The following is a 20,697-nucleotide window of genomic DNA, read 5'->3' as shown; positions in this document are numbered from 1 at the left end:
TGCTTCCTCTCCCTGTGACTTTGGCGTGCGTGTGATGACTGTTGATTTATGACCTTGTGTCGCTAAGACTTACGCTGTTTGACTGTTTTCCTTAGATACTTTAGGATGTAATCAGATTGGCTTAGCCGGGGCAGGTACGCACCTCTGGTCCAATTAATTATGGCCAGAAAAGCTCATCTCCTAAAACATGCCCATCTGTGTTAAGGTTAGCTACCGCGTTTCCGGAGAGATTTCTTTCTTTCTGAATATGAATTTATCACAAATAGCCTTTTATTTGGTTTTAACCAAGTATTTAATGTTATTAAATATTTAAATTGGTTAAAATATAATCTCATCTTTCTGTCGCCTAACTTCTCTGCATTCTGGTTAAGTAATTTTGAAAGGATTAGGGTAATGTTAAGAATTTAATTTAGAGGCTGGGGAGAATGCTTGCTGCTCTTTCAGAGGACCCAAGTTCGATGATTTCCAGCCGCCATGTCAAGTGATCACAGCCACCTGTAACTCTACCTCCAGTACCCTCTTCTGGCATCCATGGGCACCTGTACTCATGTGCACATACGTGCCCACCGTGTCCTGCATGCATGGCCCGGTCCTGGGAGTCTGACTGGGATGACCAGGGAATGAAGAAAGCATAGACGTACACACAGACCCCAACAACAGCCTGGACACCCGAGTGTGTTTACTATGTACAGCCCAGGAAGGAGTCGTTAGCTGGTGTTGGAAGGAGGTCTCTGTAGGGGAGCAGCCTCAGGTTGGAGTCATCTGCGAGGAGCAAGCTGCAATTGCTAATTTTTGCACACGCCGGTCAATTGTGTGTAATCACTTTTACGTGGACCAGAAGGTTTTGCCAGTTCCCAGGAGTCTGAGGCATTGGTTCTTGTCAGTAATGCACATTCATTCAGTACATCATCCACTCTACACACTCACTCAAGGCTTCCTCTGCTCTCCACACTCTCACACAGACAGGCATACAAGTTCACATAGATAAATAATAAATGAGCCTTGAAACACTTATTTACAGATGGGAACTTTTTTTTTTTTTCCATAAAAAGTCAGATCTAGTAGAGCAGGGAGATAGGTTTTATCCTGTAGACTAAGGCTGGCCTGGAAGAGGTGACAGAAAGGGACAGGGTAGGCCTTGACAGCCAGAGGGCAAGTAGAGGAAAGTGAGGTTTGCGTGCCTCTTTGCTTTCTGCTTCCCAGGGCCAGACTGGCAAGCTTACTCTTGAGAGGATGACCTGGTGGAGGTGGGAAGCCTGTTTGTTTGCTGTTCTCACGGTAGTGATCGTCAAAATAATGAGGCTGGTGTTGGTAGTGCTATCCCAGGACTGCTTGTAATAGTAATATTATGGTGATAAAATGATTTTAAAAAATCCAAATAGCCAGCGTTTTATACTGAACCTGATTTGCTAAGGACCGTTTAAAACACTTGTCCATGTTAAAGTCGTTGGATTTTGCTGTTCTGCTTCACATAGCTTGGTACAGGCAGGGCTGCTTTGGCCCCGTAGGGATTTACACCTTCTAGGAGTCAGCCTAGCATGCTTGTGGGTTCGAGGAGTGACTCTAGGAATTCTCTTCCCAAAGGAAGGGCAGAGAGCTGGTGAGCCTCTTTTTCAAACAGGGCACGGCATTTCGTCCCTCAGAGTGTCTGTCTGACTTACACATCTAAACGTGTGCAGGAAAACCCCAGTTAAGCTCTAGGATATTTGTAAAAGTTATGTGATTTTGGTGTAAAAAGAAATGACGAATGAACTAGCTATATACATTTTCAAAAGAAAAGGAGTCGGTTCCTTGAAATCTCATCCAAGATGGTCATTCTTCAACGTTCTGTTTTCCATTCTAAACCTCTTTTGTGAGTGTGTGGGGGTGATGTGTGCATGGGTGGTCCACATGACTAAGAACAGTTTTTACATAAAAATTTCCATCTTGTCTGCATTGATTAAAGAATTGTGTGTGTGTGTGTGTGTGTGTGTGTGTGTGTGTGTGTGTGTGTGTGTGTATGAATATTGCTTCATAACATGCAAACATCTTTATAAAGGGTTACTCTTGATAACTTTCCACAGTTCAGTTCAGTAATTGTAAAGGGTGAATTTTAAATCTTACTACAAGTCCCACTGTAATGAGTGTGATTTGGAGTTCATGCACGCTGAAGGATACCAATTAGTGGCCTCAGCGTTGTCATCATCATGGTGTGATATCTGCTGCACAAATGAAACGTGTAGACGAAGCTCTAGAGCCCAGGAAGAGCCTGCAATGGCATCCCACCAGCCACCATCCGTCAAGTGACAGCTTGTTCCGGCTCCTGGAAGGGACCCAGTGTTCGGAAGGGCTGCTGCTCTGTAAGAGGAGGACTTGCAGTTCAGACCTGTTCTGGGAGCACATTGGACTTGGAGTATTCTGAAGGATGACATAAGTTACTCTCTCTCTCTGGCTGCATGTCAGATGCCCGTGAGTCAGGATTTTAATGGGATGAAGGAACAGTCTTGCAGACTGAGTGGCAGGCCGGGGGCTATATATAGGCTCTTCCTTCACGTTGCACCTGGTGGCGTTTGCCCTGCCCCAGCTGTTTGTTTCCTTGGGTGATGTTGCCTTAGGAATAGCTCTGAGCTGGTTTTAATAGGAAGGAGGCAGTGTGCAGGCTGGGGCCGTGATAAAGGTTGCAGGAGAGATTCATGGGTAGTTCTCTCTCTAGAAAGCACCGAGGTTCGACGTGGAGGAGATCCTCATAACAGCCCAGTTTTTATGAACCTGGTTTTCAGTCAGTTCTTCTCACTTACACATCTTTTTTTTTTTTTTTTTTAAATTTTCTTTTTTAAGTATGTTTATTTTCTCCAGGAGTAAAATTATTGAAAAGGTCAAGTCAAATTAATCTCAACAATAGTGCCAAACGCAACATACAAACTTTATTTAGCAAAAGTAACTGGTAAAGTAAAACAGGCACTTACATTAAGGAAAAAAACTACAAGAAAAGTTATCTTTAACAACTTAAAATAACCTGCTTGTAGTTGCATTGATCTGAGCTCTCTTGTTGTGAACAACACAGCTCATGCACAGGTATAGATGAAAGATTTGCGTATTTTTCAAGTATTTACTGAATACTACATACGTACACATACATTAAATTTGAAAATGATTAGGTGATCCCAGCTGTACTTCATTTTTGCTGTTCTTTTGGGAGTCATCGTCTAAAAGAGAAGGATTTGTGGTTCTGGCTCCTGAATCTTGTAATGAGCCCATCCTGGACTGTTGGACACCAGTCTCCTCCACTCCTCAAGCCATCAGATGAGTTTTTGGTACTTGTTTGGAGAGTTCTCTGGGTAACACGACAGGCTGGTACTTGTAGTGCTCATTGAAGTACTTGTCCAAGTAGTAGACCTGCTGTAGGTCATCCTGCCGGTTCCTGGAGAAAAAAAAAATCATAAAACAAAAAACAAAAACGAGAGCAAGAAACAGGGCACAACTCTGGCCAGCACAACACCTCCACTTACATATCTTTTAAGGTCCTATCCTCTATAAAACAGAGCCATTGGTATACAGAATCTTTCTTTTTCTGCTTATTCTGTACAGAAGACCAGAAGCCATTAATGCTGTTACCCTTAGAACTTGGGAGGTGCTAAAATGATTGTAATGAAAGCTAGGAACAAGAGTGTTGTGAAAAGACACCATGACCCCCACAGCAGCTCTTACAAAGGAAAACATTTAATTGGGGTGGCTCACTTAGTTTCAGAGGTTCAGTCCATTATCATCATGGTGGGGAGCATGGTGGTGTATAGATAGATGTGGCCCGAGAGGAGTAGCTTAATCTTGCAGGCAACAAGAAGTCAACTGACTCACCGGGCAGTGTCCTGAACACAGGAAACCTCAAAGCCCGCCCCCACAGTGACACACTTTCTCCAACAAGGCCATATACCCACGCCAAGAAAACGACACCTCCTGTTAGTGCCACTCACTATGAGATTATGGAGGCCAGTTACATTCTAACTACCATACAGAGGCTTCCAGTATATGGGGCTTAGCATCTAATTTACTAGGTTAATCTGTTTGGGTGCCTTACGTCTGCCTCTAGTGGGCACTGTATTGTCAGTGAAGTGCTGCCAAGATTGTGGGCTTGTTTCATGTATGTTATTCTGTCTCATTTTAGACTATGCTTGATGGAGCCCAGATTCTTAGTCATGTTCCCATGTATTTTTTTCCCCCAAAACTGAATGAAAACTTGCATTGTGTGCTGCAGAGTGATCTCACACTGGAGTATATGGAGGAAGCCTGTCATGTAACTTAGTTAAGTGAGGGAATTGTATAGGAAGCATGAAAAAAGCTGCCTTGTGTCACGGAACAGTGGACAGCGATGTGGGAAACCTTCAAATATAGGGGTATTTTAATGCCTGTGGCATAATCAAAGGTAGCTCTTCCTGGAGGGGAAGCTTGAGTTGATTTATGATTTAGGCTGTTGGCAAGTGTTCAGAAAGAAGATCTGGACATGGCAAAGCCCACGGGTGACAGCACACAGAGGTAGGATTGAGGGAGGGCCCCCCGAGCATTGCCAATAGCTTTAGTGGACGTAAAAGGATGGAGTCATTCTGCATGGGGTGGGAGAGCAATGGGCAGGTGAGGAAGTCGCAGAAACTTCGGTAGTGGTTGCATTAGTGAGAAGTCTGGTGTACAGACCTCAGAACTTAACCAGGAAGCCAGGACTATCAGGGAATTCTGTCTCGGGCAGCGTGAGCAGGAGGTTGGGAGGAGTGTGCACAGCATTTATTTGTGCCACGTTGACTGTGTCCATTTATAACGAGTGCCTCTCTTCATTCATACCAAACATCCGCAATCTTTAAAAATTAAAATTGTGGTATGCTCCTCTTACTAATCACATTTTAAATTAGAGCTGACGGCTCTAACGAGGGTAAGTGGAGAAAAAAGACATCTAGCTAATGAGTTCTGAGAGGCTGCAGCGCTGTTCTCATTGTGCTTCACGTGGCAAACAATGCCCTGCTTGAGTTGAAGATCGCAGGCACACTTGCGCGTGCCAGTGCTACCTGATAATCAGTGGATTGCTCTGAGAACTCGCGAGCGTTTTAATGATGAAAGGGTGAGACGGCGGATGCACAGTTCTGTGCTTATGTGCTAGAGATCGAAAACAAACTTAAATGGTCTATCTTTTGCATAAAGAGCGATAGGATTTACTGTATTTGTAAAAGGACACATTTATTAAAAATTATGGGATACCTATTAAGGGTGGACTGTGGCACTGAAAAAAAATAACTCACTGGCAGATTATGTTGCAGAGGGGTGGCTTTATTAGATATGAAGTGTGTCCAAAAGGTATAAAGAGAGGTGGGGACTAGGGTTTGGAAAGTTGTGTGGATGTGTGTTAAGGTAAGGTTTACCCCCAGGTATTGGTAAAGGTCCCAATAGTACAAGATTAAAGCTTGGAAGGGTAAGGCTGGTTCTTGAGGAGAGATGAGGAGAGCAGCAACAACTACAGACCATCTTAGAGTTGTCCTCCTGGACTTTCAGAAAGAGACATAACGGCCATACGCACCTTTCTTCCCCATGACAAGTGCCATTGGCTGTAAGATGAAGTGAAGCATCATGCCAGGAGTGTGGTTGTGCATACCTGTAATCCCAGCATTTGGGAGGCAGAGGTAGGAGCATCTCTGTGAGGTCGAGATGAACTTAGTGAGTTCCAGGACAGTCAGAGCTCCATAGAGAGACCCCGAGTCAAGAAACAACAGCAACAAAAAGTGAAGTGTCATGCAGGTACATTGCTTAATGTTTCTTTCTCCTAAAAGGCTTTTTCTTTTATTTGCTGTAGAGTAGTTGTGTGAGTGTGCATGTGCGTGTGCGTGCGCGTGTGTATGTGTGCGTGGAAGCCAGAGGGTGATTGTAGGCAGTCTTCCTCCTCACTTTCCACCTCCTATGCTGGGGCAGGGTCTCTGCTGGCTGCCTGGTTTGCTTTCAGCCCTCTTGTTTCTTCACCGCAGCACTGAAGTCACAGAGTCTGTCTGCTGCAGCTGGCTCTGTGACTAATCCAGTGGCAGTCCCCATGCTGATGTGGCAAGCACTTTCCTGCCTGAGCCATCTCCCCGGCTCTGACACTTAAACAAATCCTTATCTGGAATGGACCGCCTCCGCCGGTGGCAGAATTAGTTAGGCTGTGTAGAGCTGCTGATTTCAGGCATTAGGTCACACAGTTCATTGTCATATGTTTTTGCTGGAGCAAGTGATTCCAGCGTGCACTTTGTCAGTTAATGACAATAGTCAGGGGCATGGGGGGGGGGCGGGGCAGAGGAACTTCTTTTTTAACTTAAAAATGGTCGATTGGATCCATATCTACATATGTAAGAGTGTGTGTATAAGCGAGTCTGTAATAGAATTAAAGTATACATATGCATACACAGAAAACATTTCTTAGTGTGAGTTTGTGTGTCAGTCTGCCCCCTGGGTCACAACTCTATCTTATTTGTAAATCGGTTTTAAAACCTGACCTGCCTGCCTTGCTGTTAATAAGGCTTTGTAGGTGAAATATTATGTTTAGCAGATAGTTATCAAGAGTCAGCGCTGCATTTATTGCTCTTCCAGAACAACAGCAGCAGCAGCAGCAGCAGCAGCAGCAGCAGCAGCAGCAGCAACATCCCCAAAACCAAACCAAACCAAACCCAAACCCAAACCCAAACCCAACCAACCAACCAACCAACCAACCAACCAACCAACACGAGCAAAAGTCCTGATCACTCGGAAGGGCAGTGTTTGAGCAGTTTCATGTCTTCTAAGGGATTCTTACCAAAAGAGTTATGAAAAATGATGGCAAAAGTGCCAGAGCTGATGTCTGAAGCCCGGGTGCATTATGCCATCTTCACAAGAGATTCCACAGCCCCATGCTTAGCATAGCCTGACCTCTGCCCTGCTCCTCTCGCCCGATCCTTGCATTTTCCCTGCTTTGGAGCATGGCTGAGCGAGTAGGGCCTCCTTCTGGGGCTGCTTCAGGTGAGGGGCAGATGTGCACAAGGGTCCTCTTGTTCTATCATCAGAGTTGGCAATTTCAAAAGAAGAAGGTTTCCCGGGGGAGAAGGGCCAGTGCTTCAGGGAGATCCAGAAACATGGGAGTCGAGATGGGGCTTTTGGCTTGGCTAAGGGATGGCGTGGGGCCATACCCGGGGAAGCGGCACCCATGGATTGTTCTTGCTGGTTCACACCAGAATAGAAAGAGGAGAACTGAACCGGTGTGAGTGAAAGTGTCATCATCAGGAACTGTCATTGGGGTAGCTGGAAAGATACCTCAGAGGTTAAGGGTTTGGTTCCCAGCCCCTCAGGGTTGTCTGTAATCTACGTCCAGGGGATCTGACTCCCTCTGCTGGGCTCTGTAGGGACCAGTGATGCAAATGGTACACAGACAGACATGGAGGCAAAACAACCCCTCCCCCCCAATAAATTAAATTAAAGGAATGACCCGCTGAAGAGGAACAGGAAAGGGACTAGCTAAGGAACCCTAAAGCCAAGAGGAGTGTGTTTCTTAGGATGAGGAGATGCTAGTGTGTGTGTGTGTGTGTGTGTGTGTGTATTGTTGGAAATGATCCAGAAGAGAGGGCACATGGAAGATATGGACAAGAGGAGAGCTGCTACTGAGCTGGCAAGACCCGTGTGTGTGTGTGTGTGTGTGTGTGTGTGTGTGTGTGTGTGTGTGTGTGTGTGTGTGTGTTCATTCAAGCATGAATATGTCCTTTTGAAAGTATCCCCCTTCAGTTTTGGGCTTCACGTGAATGGACATTAGTTTACAGATTTGGGGGTTCACTCTTTGTAAGTTCTGAAAAAGGGTAGTGCTAAAAATACAGCAGTCACCTAAAAATAAAGTTTGTGGAGTCCTCTGGATTCAGAATTACGTTTCTAAATGGCTCTGTCCCCTCCCTACAGATTACTTTAAAAATATTTGTAACAGTATCATGGTAACATTCCCTTCTGGGGGGGTAGGTTGGGGGAAGACACATTTCAATGACCTGTGGTTTTCTTTAATGCCAGAGTTACACAGAGAATAAGCCATGAGAGGATGAGGTAGAAAAGGACACACAGGGCCGGTGAGAGAGCTCGGCTCCTGGAGGTGCCGAAGCCCTCTCTGGCTCGTGTTCAGTCCCCATTAGACACACAGAGCACTAGTAAATACAAGTTTAAAACAAAAAAGAAGGAAGTAGCAAGATGGAAGAGAGAGCCCAGGGGAGCTCACACCAAGTGTGTGTCGTGTGCCGAGTGCCCTAGCAGGCATCCGTTAGCTTACTGTGTTTGTTACAGCTTTGGTGCGTAACGAGTGGGTGGGGGCTGGTTTTTCTCTTGGGTAGGGACCCCGGCATAGAGATCTAGGGTAGTTTCGTGGGGACAGCGTGTACAAGGAGGCACCAGGCTCTTTTCTTCCCTGGCTGCTGTTAGCCCGTGGTTGTGGTTCTAAAGCAGCTGCAGGAGTTTGGTTGCATGTCTTGACTCAAATCACAAAGCAAGAAGGAAGAAAAGTAAGAAATGTACCTTTCCTGTGGTGATGCCCAAGCCAGATGCCTTGGGCAGAGTACCATCCTATGGCCCTTCCGGCTACCCAGGACCTCAGGGTCCTGGGATGTGTAGTCTGTTATTCTGCAGTGAGCCGTGGCTAATGGAGTAGGGGAACTTGTCTCCTGTTAGGATTTCTCCGTTCCTGTGTGTTGTCCTCACTGTCTTCTCGACTTGATAGATCAGTCTTAACCTTCAGCCCTTGTTCATGCTTCTCATCAGCTTAGCACATTCTCTCAGGTCTTGCATCATCGTGAGTCCTATGTGTCCTGCCTAAAGTTGACCAGTGGCAGTGTCATAGTATTCCCCTGGCTGGCCCATGGTAAAGGTGTATGTTAAAGGCTTCAAGGAAATTCAGGGAGGGAGTTCCAGATAAAGTGAAGAAAACATTGAAACCAATGTGACTGTGGTTTGAGGACAGTTAATTTAATTCCAGATGTGGTGTATCTGGTCTAAAATTAGAAATAAGATTCATTTCTACATTAAAGATGTCAAGTGAAATACATAGAGACACTAGTGCATATATTAAAACAACTCCTTTGGATATTAGTGTCCTTTTTTGCTTTAGTATTAAATAAAGTCCTGAAATGTTCAGGAAAATAGTCACATTATTTGGACTGTTCTTTCTGCTTCTGAGTTGTATTCTGAGGTGATACCTGAGGCAACAGAGCAAAGCTGTTCTCTAGGGAGGGAGTTCAGTTGCTGGATCAGGCAGGGGATTGGGTTGCTATAACTACAGCACACAGATGTGCTGTACATATAAATACAGGCGTTTGTGGTGCTTGGAATCCTGGCATTGGTCGTGTCAGAGAGTGGCATTAAAGAACAGGACTCCCAGGTTTGTGTGTGTGTGTGTGTGATGGTGTACCAACCATTGTCACATGCTTGAGGGTCAGGGACTTGGCTCTTGTCCACCCTTGATATAAATGTGTGATGATTCAGTTTGTCACAGTTGTATTTCTCTTCCAGAAAAGTAGTATTGTATTTATGAAGGTCTTAAGATGTGACATCTGTCAGTGAAACACTGTATTGATTTTCTCTGTAAAGATTTGAGTCGTGTGTCTGCGCTACTACTTGGAGAGGGCTTCACAGCTCTGCTTTGTGTCAGTTGCTTTCAGAGGAGTGAGAGAGGAATGGTCAGATACTGTGTGCCCTGTGTGAGTTCAAGGTCTATCTTAAAATATGTATGGAGAAACTAATTTTGTTTTTAAGGAAACAGGTACTTTGCATTAGACATTCTAATAGGAAATAGCATGAGTTAAGGATTTTGGTAAATTCCATGAAGTTGGACTATCTTTACTAAAATAATATTTCCAGTTAGTCATAGTTCTGGGACAATGTGTTTCATTTTATTATGAGTTGAAGTGTGTGTGTGTGTGTGTGTGTGTGTGTGTGTGTGTGTGTGTGTGTGTGTGTAGAATTACATTTGACTGTTAACGTGACTATGATATATGCCCCACTCAAATTTCTAACATACTGCAAATTGTTTGAAAGCACTAGTTGGAACGAATGAAATGAAGCGATGGCTTAGATAAATAAGTGCTTTTTATATACAAATTTAAATATCATATCAATTCTTAATGTGCTTAATTACCAATTAGAACTGTACACTCACTATATCAGCACCATTTCCTTAGGTGTTTCTTAATTTTGTTAACACATTTATGACTATAAGATTTATTTTTTACAATTAAATGTAAAAATAGCGGACATGCTATTTAGTGTCCATAAAACCTTTTTAAAATTATACTTTTGTTTTACTAAGAGTTCTCTAAAGGAACAGAACTGATAGAATGAATATCTATGTCTGTCTGTCTGTCTATCTCCCTATGGGATTTATTAGGGTGCCTTACAGGCTGTGGTCCAGCTAGTCAACAGTGGTTGTCTACCAATGGACGGCCCAAGAACCCAGTAGCTGTTTAGTCCGTGCGGCTGGATGTCTCAGCCAGTCTTCCATCTATACTGCCGTCTTGAAGAAGTGGGTTTTTTTTTTTTTTTTTTGGTTTTTTGAGACAGGGTTTCTCTGTGTAGCTTTGCGCCTTTCCTGGGACTCACTTGGTAGCCCAGGCTGGCCTCGAACTCACAGAGATCCGCCTGGCTCTGCCTCCCGAGTGCTGGGATTAAAGGCGTGCGCCACCACCGCCTGGCTGAAGAAGTGGGTTTTAATGCCAGAGAAGGGATGGACTTTCCTGCAGGAGTGAAGGCAAGCAGCAGGGAGAGAGGCTTCCTTCCTTTATACAGTCTGATACTGGCTGCCACCAGGAGGTGTGGCCCAGATTCAACGTGGATCTTCCCATCTCAAAAGATCTGAATTAAAAGTGGGTCTTCCCACTTCAAATGATTTAAGAAAAAAAAATCCCTCACAGATGTACCAAGCCACTCGAATTTTAATTAATTCTGGATGTAGTCAACTTAACAACCAACAGTAGCCGTTACAGCTTTTATCTTAAGATTTTTGAGTCAGATATTTTGGGATAAATTTTATTTTTTTACCTTATTTATAGCTATAAACTACTGAGATTATTAATGTGTAATTTCATTTAGATAATATTTATTTATGCATTCATTTATTTGTGCATATTTGAGATAGGGTTTTATTAGGTAGCTCTGGCTGGTCTGGAACTTGCTACATAGACTTGGCTGGACTTGAAATCACAGTTCCTCCTGCCTCTGCTTCTGCCTCTTGAGTGCTGGGATTAAAGGCGTGTGCCGCTTCACCCAGCCCAGCATTAATGTACTTGTAAAACCATTTCAGCTAATTTAAAAATGAGAGCAGTGGTCAAATTCTGTAGAACATTTCCCTTTGTTTTGTTGTGCTATGTGTGGCTTATAAAGATGAGCTTATGGTGAAGATAAAAAGTGTTTAAATGAATTTGGTTTACAAATAGGAAAAGATCAGATTAAGGTTATTCCATTTCAATAGATAAGATCTCCTGGGTAAACTGGGGAATGGGGTAAAGGGGAGGGGATGGGGGAGGGGAACATGAGGGATCAGGATGGTCGAGTCAGGGGAGGGATGGAGAGGGAGAACAATGAAAGACATCTTGATAGAGGGAGCCATCATGGGATTAGGGTGAAACCTGGTGCTAGGGGAATCTCCAGGAACCCACAAGGGTGACTCCAGCTAAGACTCCTAGCAATAGTAGAGAGGATGCTTGAATTTACCTTACCCTCTAATCAGATTGGTGACTACCCTAATTGTCATCATAGAACCTTTATTCAGTAACTGATGGACGCTGATCCACAGCTAAGCACTGGGCTGAGCTCCTGGACTCCAGTCGAAGAGAGGGAGGAGGGATTATATGAGCAAGGGAGGGTCAAGATCATGATGGGAAAAACCACAGAGATAGATAGTTGACCTGAGCTAGTGAGTGGGAGCTCATGGACTCTGGACTGGCAGCTGGGGAGCCTGCATGAGACTGTACTAGGCCCTCTCAATATGGTAACAGTTGTGTGGCTTGATGGGTCCTCTGGCAGTGGGACCAGGATTTATCCTTGGTGCATGAACTGGCTTTTGTTGAAGCCTATTCCCTATGGTGGGATACCTTGCTCAGCCTTGATGCAGCAGGGCGGGGTTTGGGCCTGCCTAAACTTGGTATGCCAGACTTTGTTGACTCCCCAAGGGAGGCTTTACCTTCTCTGAGTGGATGGTGAGAAGGGTGGGGGAGACTGTGGGGGTGGAGGAGGGGGAGCGGTGAAGGGGAGGGAAGGGGAACTGTGGTCAGTATGTAAAATGAAAAAAGAATTAAATGAAAAAGAAAGATTATTCCATTTCATTAAGTTAACTATATATCTCAGTGTTGAATGGGAAATGATAAATATGAAAATTGTGCGTTTTCTTGTCACAGTGGTATAGATACATCTAAAGAAACACTTTGCTATAATTTAGAATCTTATTCCAGTTTTCTATATTGTCGCCTGATTATGAGTTTAACTCATATAATCTTTGGAGTCTCAGCCTTAAGAGTTATTGTGAAAAAGGTATTTCAGGTTTCTTACCAGACCTTAGCTCGTGTAAGTTAATGTGTGTGTGAAAGCTTCCTTGTGTCTAAAGTACATTTTCCATTGAATACCCAAGTAATCATAGGCCTGAGACATTGTAGAGAAGAGCTGCGTGCTGACCACTCACACCAGCAGTATGAGCTTTTGGAGAATGCCTGAGGGCCGTCAAGCCACTGGCATGAGAGGGTCTCTGGGAGGTTGGGTGTAGTTGGTAGGAGATAGCATTCCTACAGCAGGGTGTGCTGTAGTGATGGCTCCAGCTGGCATTCTTGGAGGACCGAGGTTGATGGGCCGCGTGGCAGAGTAACTCGCTAGATGCCAAGTGATGGCACTGGACGGTGGTTCAGTGATAACAGACAAGGGGGGACTTAGAGACGCCCCTGACACTTCTAACTTGGTTGTCTGTAGATGAATGGTGCCTTTGACTGCTCTAACCACATAACGAAGAAGTGAGGTGGGTGAAATGAGGGTGGTTTATTTTAGATATATCAAGTCACGTATGGTGACCAACAGGAGAACTGAGGGCATGGGTAGGGCAGCTTGGTCACTGGTTCACCTGAAGGTAGATAGAGGGAGGTTTAGATAAACAGAGACAGCAGAGGGAGAAAGAGGGATGGTGTAGTTCTGTCTAAAGGCACCGGGACAGACTTTGACAGCTTTAAAATCACGCCTTCCAGTCCACCCCAGGCCAGAATTCCCTCCCTGCCTATCTTTGCAGGCCGTGCAGCACATTGCCAGTGCCAACACCAATGCCAGATTTCCTGGAGCTCATTGGATTTCATAAATGAGGGAGTGCGGATCTCCCAGAAAGTATTAATTTATAAATAATAGTTTGGATGGCTTCTGCTTTCGTCTTCTGTAAATGTTCATGAATATGTGTCTGTGTGGACAGTGTGTTTTCATTACCTCTGGGTGCTTTGGGATGGAATTGCTGTGTTACGTGCCGTCTGTTGAACTGTATTGTGAACCATCACGCTGTTTTCCACAGTGGTTGTCATTGTTTGCATCCGTAATGGCCATTGAGATGTCTGGTTGATTCATGTTGTCTCTGGTACTGTGCTGTGACATTTTATATCAACCATTCTAATAGCTAATTTTTTCCCCCCATTGTGGTGGTTTTGTTTTGTGCTGGGCTTGTACATGTCAGGCAAGTGGTCCACTAGTGAGCTGTGATGACACTTGGCTGAGATTTTTTTCCTTATGTTATTGGCCACTCTTGTTTCTTCTTTGGTGAAATTAATTAAAAAATTTAAAATAAAAAAATGGATATTTATTTTGGCTTGTAAGCATTTTGTGTATTCTGGATACAATTCTTTTGTTAAATATATTTTAGAAAAAGTTGCCTCAATCATTGGCCTATTGACTTGCATTCTTCTTAATCTAAAGCCAAAGCTTTAAATTAAAAATATGTATATATTTACTTACATACGTGTGTGTTTGTGTGTTTGTGTGTGTGTGTGTGTGTGTGTGTGTGTGTGTACATACACAAAGGCACAGAGGAGTTAAAGGACAGCCTGTGGGAATCAATTCTCATCTTCCACTATGTGGGACCCAGGGATTGAACTCAGGATTTTGGGTTTGGCCATATTGCTGACTCTAAACTGGAGGCTTTTAATTTTTATTGAGATCTATTTTCATCAAAAATCTCATTTGTATTTTGTACTTTGGTGTCCTGTTTATGACCTCTTAACCCGACGTCATAGTTTTCTTAGGCTTTTTTTTCCCTAAAAATTTAATGTTAGCAACTTTTCCACTAGTATCTGAGATTCATTTTGAGTTAATTTTTCTGAGTGGTTTGAAGCTTCTTATTTTTGCTTATGGAATGCAATAGTTTCAGAAACATTCATTAAAAGAATATTTACAATCTTTTCATGTATGTACGCGTGTGTGGGTGTGCATGTGTGAGTCAGAAAGACGACTTTGTTGAGTTGATTTTTCTCCTTCTACCTTTATGAGGGTTCTGGCCATAGAACTCGAGTCTCAAGACTTGTGTGACTCCTGTCTGAGCATCCTGCCCTGCCCCCAAAGGAATATTTGTTAATTTATTGAATTATCTTTACATGTTTTTAAAAAACCACTGAACTAATTGTAAAACGTTTACATAAAATGTTTAACTAAAACAAAAACAAAAAAAAAAACCCAAAAACCATTTAATCCAATCTTAGGTCCTTCTGCCTGTGTCTGTGTTTGTCTACTTAATGGCACATTTGTGGTAAACACCAATTTTGGTTTTTGTCAGAATCATTTTTGTAGCTCTGTCTTCCCATAAAGATTTAATTCAGCTTATCAAGAAGGATGGTTAGGATCTGATTGGATTACCTGGACTGATGTCAAACACCAGCTCTCCAGACCATGAGCAGCGTGGTGTGTCTTTTTATTTCAGCCTTTAGAAATTTCCTTTCAAATATAGTTTATGCATACTCATATTATTCTTAATCCTAGACTTTTTAACGATAAATCACAGGATTTTTATCACTTCAGTCTCTAAGAGAAACTCTGAAATGGATAAAACAGTATCAGCAGTGTTGCGTTTTGGTAAAATTGGAACAGTCAGTTTACTCATTCCACAAGTATGTGATTCAGAGAAAAACCCTTACTTCCCTCAGCTGAGTTAAACAAATCGGCATTTAATTACGCGCCAGCCTCGTAGTAAATTTGCGTGTATGTGTGGATGTTCTTTTCCTTGTTTCAAACAGGTTTTGTTTAGGTCCTGTCTTACAATGACACTAATTTTACACATTTTACCTCATGAAATGTGCTAGATTTTCTAGGTGGCTGTGATTTGATGCCTTTCGTGTAAATGTGTTTCAAGACTGAGGTATTTGGTTTTCGTTCCTGAAATGATACTAGGTTCTTACTGTTTTACGGTCAATCTGAGACATCCATTGCCTCAACTGCCCCTTTTAATGGATGAGTTACATAGTTCATAATGTATTTTCCCGTTTGTTTGTTTCTTCAGGGAATTTTTTATAAAAATCAGTTTGTAGATAGATATTGGAGCTGAGCTGCCTTCTCTGCTCGACTCGATGTGCCCAGCTTTGCACAGTGCAATGCTGAGCGGTAGAAAGCCATTTTGGTTACAGCCTGTGTCTCCATGCTGAGGGCAGAGTCTGCTATGGACCATAACTTTTCAAGAACCGGTCGACGGACGCCTGTGCCAGAGCACAGCGATCAGCAGAGACCTGTATGTGCCACCGTGTTGAGGGATAGCAGCAGATCAGTTTAGCTGAGCTGTCTGTCGGTGGCAGATCCGTCACGAGGACATAGACACTACCAAAGTGTAGCCCTCACACCACTGTCCCGGGCTGGTGTAGGTTGTGGCAAGAGAGAAATCTGCTCTGTACAGCCCAGGACAGCTGAGGTAAGAACATCTTTTATCTCTGGTAGGGGGAGAGCAAGAGCCAGACGGCCTCCTCCTCCTCCTCCTCCTCCTCCTCCTCCTCCTCCTCCTCCTCCTCCAGCTCTGCCTCCTCCTCCTCCTCCTCCTCCTCCTCCTCCTCCTCCTCCTCCTCCTCCTCCTCCTCCTCCTCCAGCTCTGTCCATCTGTGATGATGTAAATGTATGCCCGTCTTTACTACACTAATCCCTCAGGCTGGTGTACAATTCAGCTTCCTTTTGGTGGAGATCGACCAGTTCTTAGCACTGCTTTCGTAGATGTTAATAACAGAAATTGCAGCTGCAGGCGCGCGCACGTGTTAGCATTTGACCTTGAAGGCTCAGAGGAGAGCAGACACTGCCGATTTCCTTACTTGTCCCTGATTTACAAGAGCAGATAATGAATTAATAGAAATTGATAAAGAGCGTCTGTCAGCCAGCTGCTGAGGTCATGAGACTGGTATGCGGAAAGAGTGCCCATACAACAGTGCGTAATACATAATGCAGCCCCGAGAGGTGGGTGGGTCATGGAAGCAGGAAGCGAGCCTAAGAAGGAATGTTGGCTCAGCTAGAGCCACAAGCCAGGAGCACATAGGCTCCCCAGCAGCTAACAGGGAAATGGGAGCGCTTGCCGCCGCCGCTGCCGCCGCCGCCGCGGAGACGGCTCCCCTAGACGGTGGCAGCACTGTTGCTGCTGTCCTGGGGCTTCAGAGACCTTGAAGACAGTGCAGGTTGGATTTTTAGAAATTAAGATGTTCATATTGCAAACACCAAATGCTTAATACTTCTTTTTAAGTAGCTGAGACTACGGAGGGGCTGACCGGAGGGTGGGCCAGTAGGTGGAGCACAGTCAGAAGCCCTTCCTTGTTATTTTTCTGTGTGCTGCTTTTTTGTAAGTCAAGGTGATGTGACGTGCTGGGCTTCCCTGTGCAGAGGAGCAGCGCTCTGCCATTGAGTGCCTGGTGGCGGTGGACCGCTTCTAAGCCAGCCAGGGAAGGTTTCTAGGGTGCCGCAGTGGGTGTCCAGTTTCCAAATACTTAGGGGATCTTAGCCACTTGGTCCGTTGTCTTGGCACAGTTTGTAATTCAGACACACACACACACACACACACACACACACACACACACACACACCCTGCATGCGTGCACGCACGCACACACGCTTTGTGTGTTACTTGATGTATGATTTCATTTTTAAGTGCCTGCTAATTTTTGAGTGAAGCGAAACATGAAAACGATAAAGTGTATTTTTATGACAAGCTTTTCAACTACTTTCCTGAGTTTTCTTGCGACGTAGCGGATGAACTTAATGGCTTCACCAGTTGCTCAGGGGCTGACTGCTTGCCACCGTACTTTGTACAGACTGTGGGATGTAACTCCCCCCCCCCCCCAAAGCCATCCATAGAGAAGTTGGTTTTGGTGTAGGAGCATCAGTTGGTTATGTACCTTTTAGTCAGTTACTTCGATTTTTAAGGAGAATAATGAAATTCAGTAACTACCACTTTCTAGAAATGAAGAGATGGAAGAACGGTCTGTGTTGCCGTTTGACGTTTGTAGTCACTGGGCGGATGTGGATTGCCTTTCAGTCTCTGTTCACCGCTGTGCTGGATCTTCTGGTCCTACACTCTGACAGGAGTGAGTTTACATTCCGAAGCAGAACTTGCATTCCGCCCAGCAGTTCTGACGCACACAAGAATGTGGAGGCCCGTACACAGGGCAAGGTTAGGGGCACTGACAGAGGCGGCTTCTGTACCCAGCTGCTGCCGTTTTCAGGACACTCACGCTCTTAGAAAGTGCTCTTGACCCAAGTTGGGAGAAAACGTGCTGACAGAAACCCCGGGTCGGCTGGCCTTAACAGCTTCTGCGGCCACCCATCCCATGCTTTGCTGCCTATGGGAGTTTGCACAAACTAGGTAAGATGGACGTTCTCAAGCGTGTGTGCTTTTCTGGTTATGAACTTGAGGGACTAGATCTAGCAGGCGATTACAGATAGTAATTTTTGGTTGCCTGTTTAGGATGCTAGAATGTCATGTTATTTGCACCTGTAAAAACATTTCCCTTAGTTTATTTTGATTTGAAGAACTGAGTTAATTTTTTAATGTTTAAATGGTTCTGTGCAAAACATTCAAATGGGATGACACTGTGGACCGCTCTGCTGTGTGCTGATCTGCGGGTGGCCTTTCTATGGATGACTGTTGGGGGCGCTTACATGTTTTTATTTTCATAAGGAAGAGGGAGCCAGCAGTTTGACAAATGTGGACGCGTGTAACTTTTAGCTGTCACCTTGTGGCTGTTTAATATCAAAGATGATAAGGATGTTCTGCAATTACATTGAGGCGAAGAGTTGGAAGCCAAGTCGGGCAGTGTGTTGACACAGAACAACTTAGAAGGATTTAAGACAGGTTACAGTGATGTCATGAGTATTCTTTAAACACGCGCCATACTTTTTCCACCTCGACAATCCCTCTTCAGCCTCATAACAGCTTGTCAAAAGCCAGTGTCTGGGGTGGAACGGGGCCAGCGGGTGTTTGAATGTTAAAGCCGAGGCTTATCAGCAACTTGACTGGCCATGTGTGCGTGCTCTGGTATACACACACACACACACACACACACAAACACACACACACACACACACACACACACACACCGATTTTTGTTTGTTTGTTTTACGCACAGGTACACATAAAAACTGAAACCATTACAAGACTGGGATGGCTTTTAACATATTTTAATTCACATTTAAACAAAACAACCCTATATCTTTAAAATTCAAAGCAGCAGCAGACGACGACCTCAGGGCAGGTTGGAGTCCCAGCAGTGGCTGCGGGAGGACACTTGGTTTGTATGGATTTGACATTCAGATCTTTGGGTGTTTTCATCTGACCTGAGGCTCTTACTGCACGATGTGATTTTGCTGAATTTGAATTGCTCTGTCAATTGCAAATGCTGAGTGGTCTTTTCCCGCTCAGCTGGCTGGTAAGGGGGGCTGGCCATTGAGATCTGTCTGTCTCTGAAAGCCAGCTCTGCCTGTCATTGGGCTGCAGCTCTCTGAATGCTCATCTGCTGTTGACTGTCAACTACCTAATAAACAGTGGCTGTATTTGGGGAATATATTGTAAATTCTTACGTGTAAAGGGCTTATGTTGGCAATACCAACTTGTGTTACATGTCCAGTGAAGGCACTAAGAGGAGTGGGCAGCAAAATACTATACATGTAAGAAATAACACGGGAGAGTCTTACGCATTGGCTGTGGAAAAGGAAAAGTGGGATTGTGTTGAGTTAAAGAAAACATAGATACAGTTGATTGCTCCGAATAGCCATTGAGTATTTGTTATATGTGTTTCCCCATTTCTCCCCGCTTCTTATGGTCACGGGTGGGGTGCTGTCACTTCAGCACGATATGACCGGTGGAAAGCGGTTGCTCAGTGCTTCTCAGTGTGGTCCTGTCTCAAGCAAGGGAGGTGTTTTTTTTGCTGGGGAATGGGGTGGATAGGCAGGACTTGAAGGGGGGTAGTCAGGTCCTCTGCCATCCCCAGCTCTGTTTCTTACTCAAGTCCTAAGTGTAAAGAAATCCAAAGCCACGGAAACAAACAAGCCAACTGCAAGGCTTGCCGCTGTCCCCTTTCTCGGTCCTCAGTGACCTCCCACTTTCTTTCTCTATGAATTTGCCTATTCTAGATAATTCTTCTAAGTGGACTTCTGTGACCTGTGAGTTTCTGTGACTGGCTTGCTGTCCCGCGTGTGAGATTTTCAAGGTTCTTCCGCTTTATGTCATGTGTCAGTTTTTCAGTCCTTTCTGTGGCTGAATAATCCTCCATCGTGGTGTCACGCAGTTGTGTTCCCAGCACTTTGGAGGCTGAAGGCAGGAGGATCGTGAGGTTGAAACTAGCCTGAGCTGTGGAGCTAGACTGTTACCAGCGACCCCTTGAAATCTATTTTATTTACTATGTATATAATAGTGTTTGTTTGGATAGTAGAGTTGTTTCCCCATGTGCTCATGGCGAAGTATGTTGCAGTGAGCTCCACTGTACAGATAGTGGGAGTCCCTGACTCCTCTTCCCTAGCACCGAGGCTGTAGACATCACTGCCACAGCCTCAGAATTTTGTAAGACGGTCTCTAGGGATCCCAATTCAGATCCCGTCAGTTCAGTTGGGTAAATCCCAATTGGAAGCATCTCTGTAGCCCAGCTGGCTGTTGGATAAAGAAGACAAATGCCTTGCTTTGATATGTTTTGAGGGTGCTAGCCCCTCTCCTTTAGCATGTTTGAGAAATGAACCTGGTGGAGAATGGTTTCTTCTGTTAACCACTTTGTGATGATGTCCGCAGGATGTGGCTGTGAGTCTTGTGCCTACAGGGTTTGTCAGCTCCCCTGCAGCTCATATCCCACAGACCCTCCTGGGCATATTTTATACAGTGTGAACTTTGCATCCCAAAGCAACAGGGTTTGTGCAACTCAAAGCCCTGCAGTTCTGGAAACTAAGCACTAGTTGGTAAGAGGGTTTGCCGGGTAGAATAGGATGTGGAGGCATTGATACAAGAACTGTGCATACCAGAAATGACACGTAGTTTGCTAATGTTAAAGATGGGGATCCAGCTTCACTTGCTGAAATTTGTGAATAATTTTGCGGTAACATGTTTTGATTTTTCTTATCAAGTATTATAGGGCCATTGTATGCACTACACATGTTTATGATTTCTTTACTGTGCTACATTTCCAAAAGAAGCAGCCATGTTTATAAAATTGTCTAGGCCTGAAATGGAATAAAATATGACAACTGATAGTCTCACAGGGG

At 44.4% G+C, this 20,697-nt stretch overlaps 1 protein-coding gene and 1 pseudogene across 8 annotated transcripts in view; one reads left to right on the top strand and one right to left on the bottom strand.

Annotated features, from left to right (window-relative positions):
- Positions 1-20,697, top strand: part of Rapgef2 (Rap guanine nucleotide exchange factor 2) — a 240,177-nt gene that overhangs the window by 90,773 nt on the left and 128,707 nt on the right. Inside the window, exon 1 of one of the 8 annotated variants that reach the window (XM_076574277.1) lies at positions 16,482-16,634. The exons of 5 other annotated variants lie outside the window; for them this stretch is intronic. Coding sequence is in view for 1 of the 3 variants with exons in the window: in XM_076574273.1 (XP_076430388.1) it covers positions 17,781-17,815 (35 nt within the window). In the remaining 2 variants the exon portion in view is untranslated. Of the gene's footprint in view, positions 1-16,481; positions 16,635-17,765; positions 17,816-20,697 lie in introns of those variants that run through there. 2 more of the 8 variants (XM_015999587.3, XM_076574273.1) reach the window with 2 other exon arrangements.
- Positions 3,155-13,569, bottom strand: LOC143273787 (cyclin-dependent kinases regulatory subunit 2 pseudogene; annotated as a pseudogene).

The sequence above is a fragment of the Peromyscus maniculatus genome, chromosome 6, assembly GCF_049852395.1.
Source record: "Peromyscus maniculatus bairdii isolate BWxNUB_F1_BW_parent chromosome 6, HU_Pman_BW_mat_3.1, whole genome shotgun sequence".
NCBI classification, from domain to species: domain Eukaryota; kingdom Metazoa; phylum Chordata; class Mammalia; order Rodentia; family Cricetidae; genus Peromyscus; species Peromyscus maniculatus.
The sequence above is the reverse complement of the archived record's forward strand: the minus strand, read 5'-3'. Positions and strand labels throughout refer to the sequence as shown.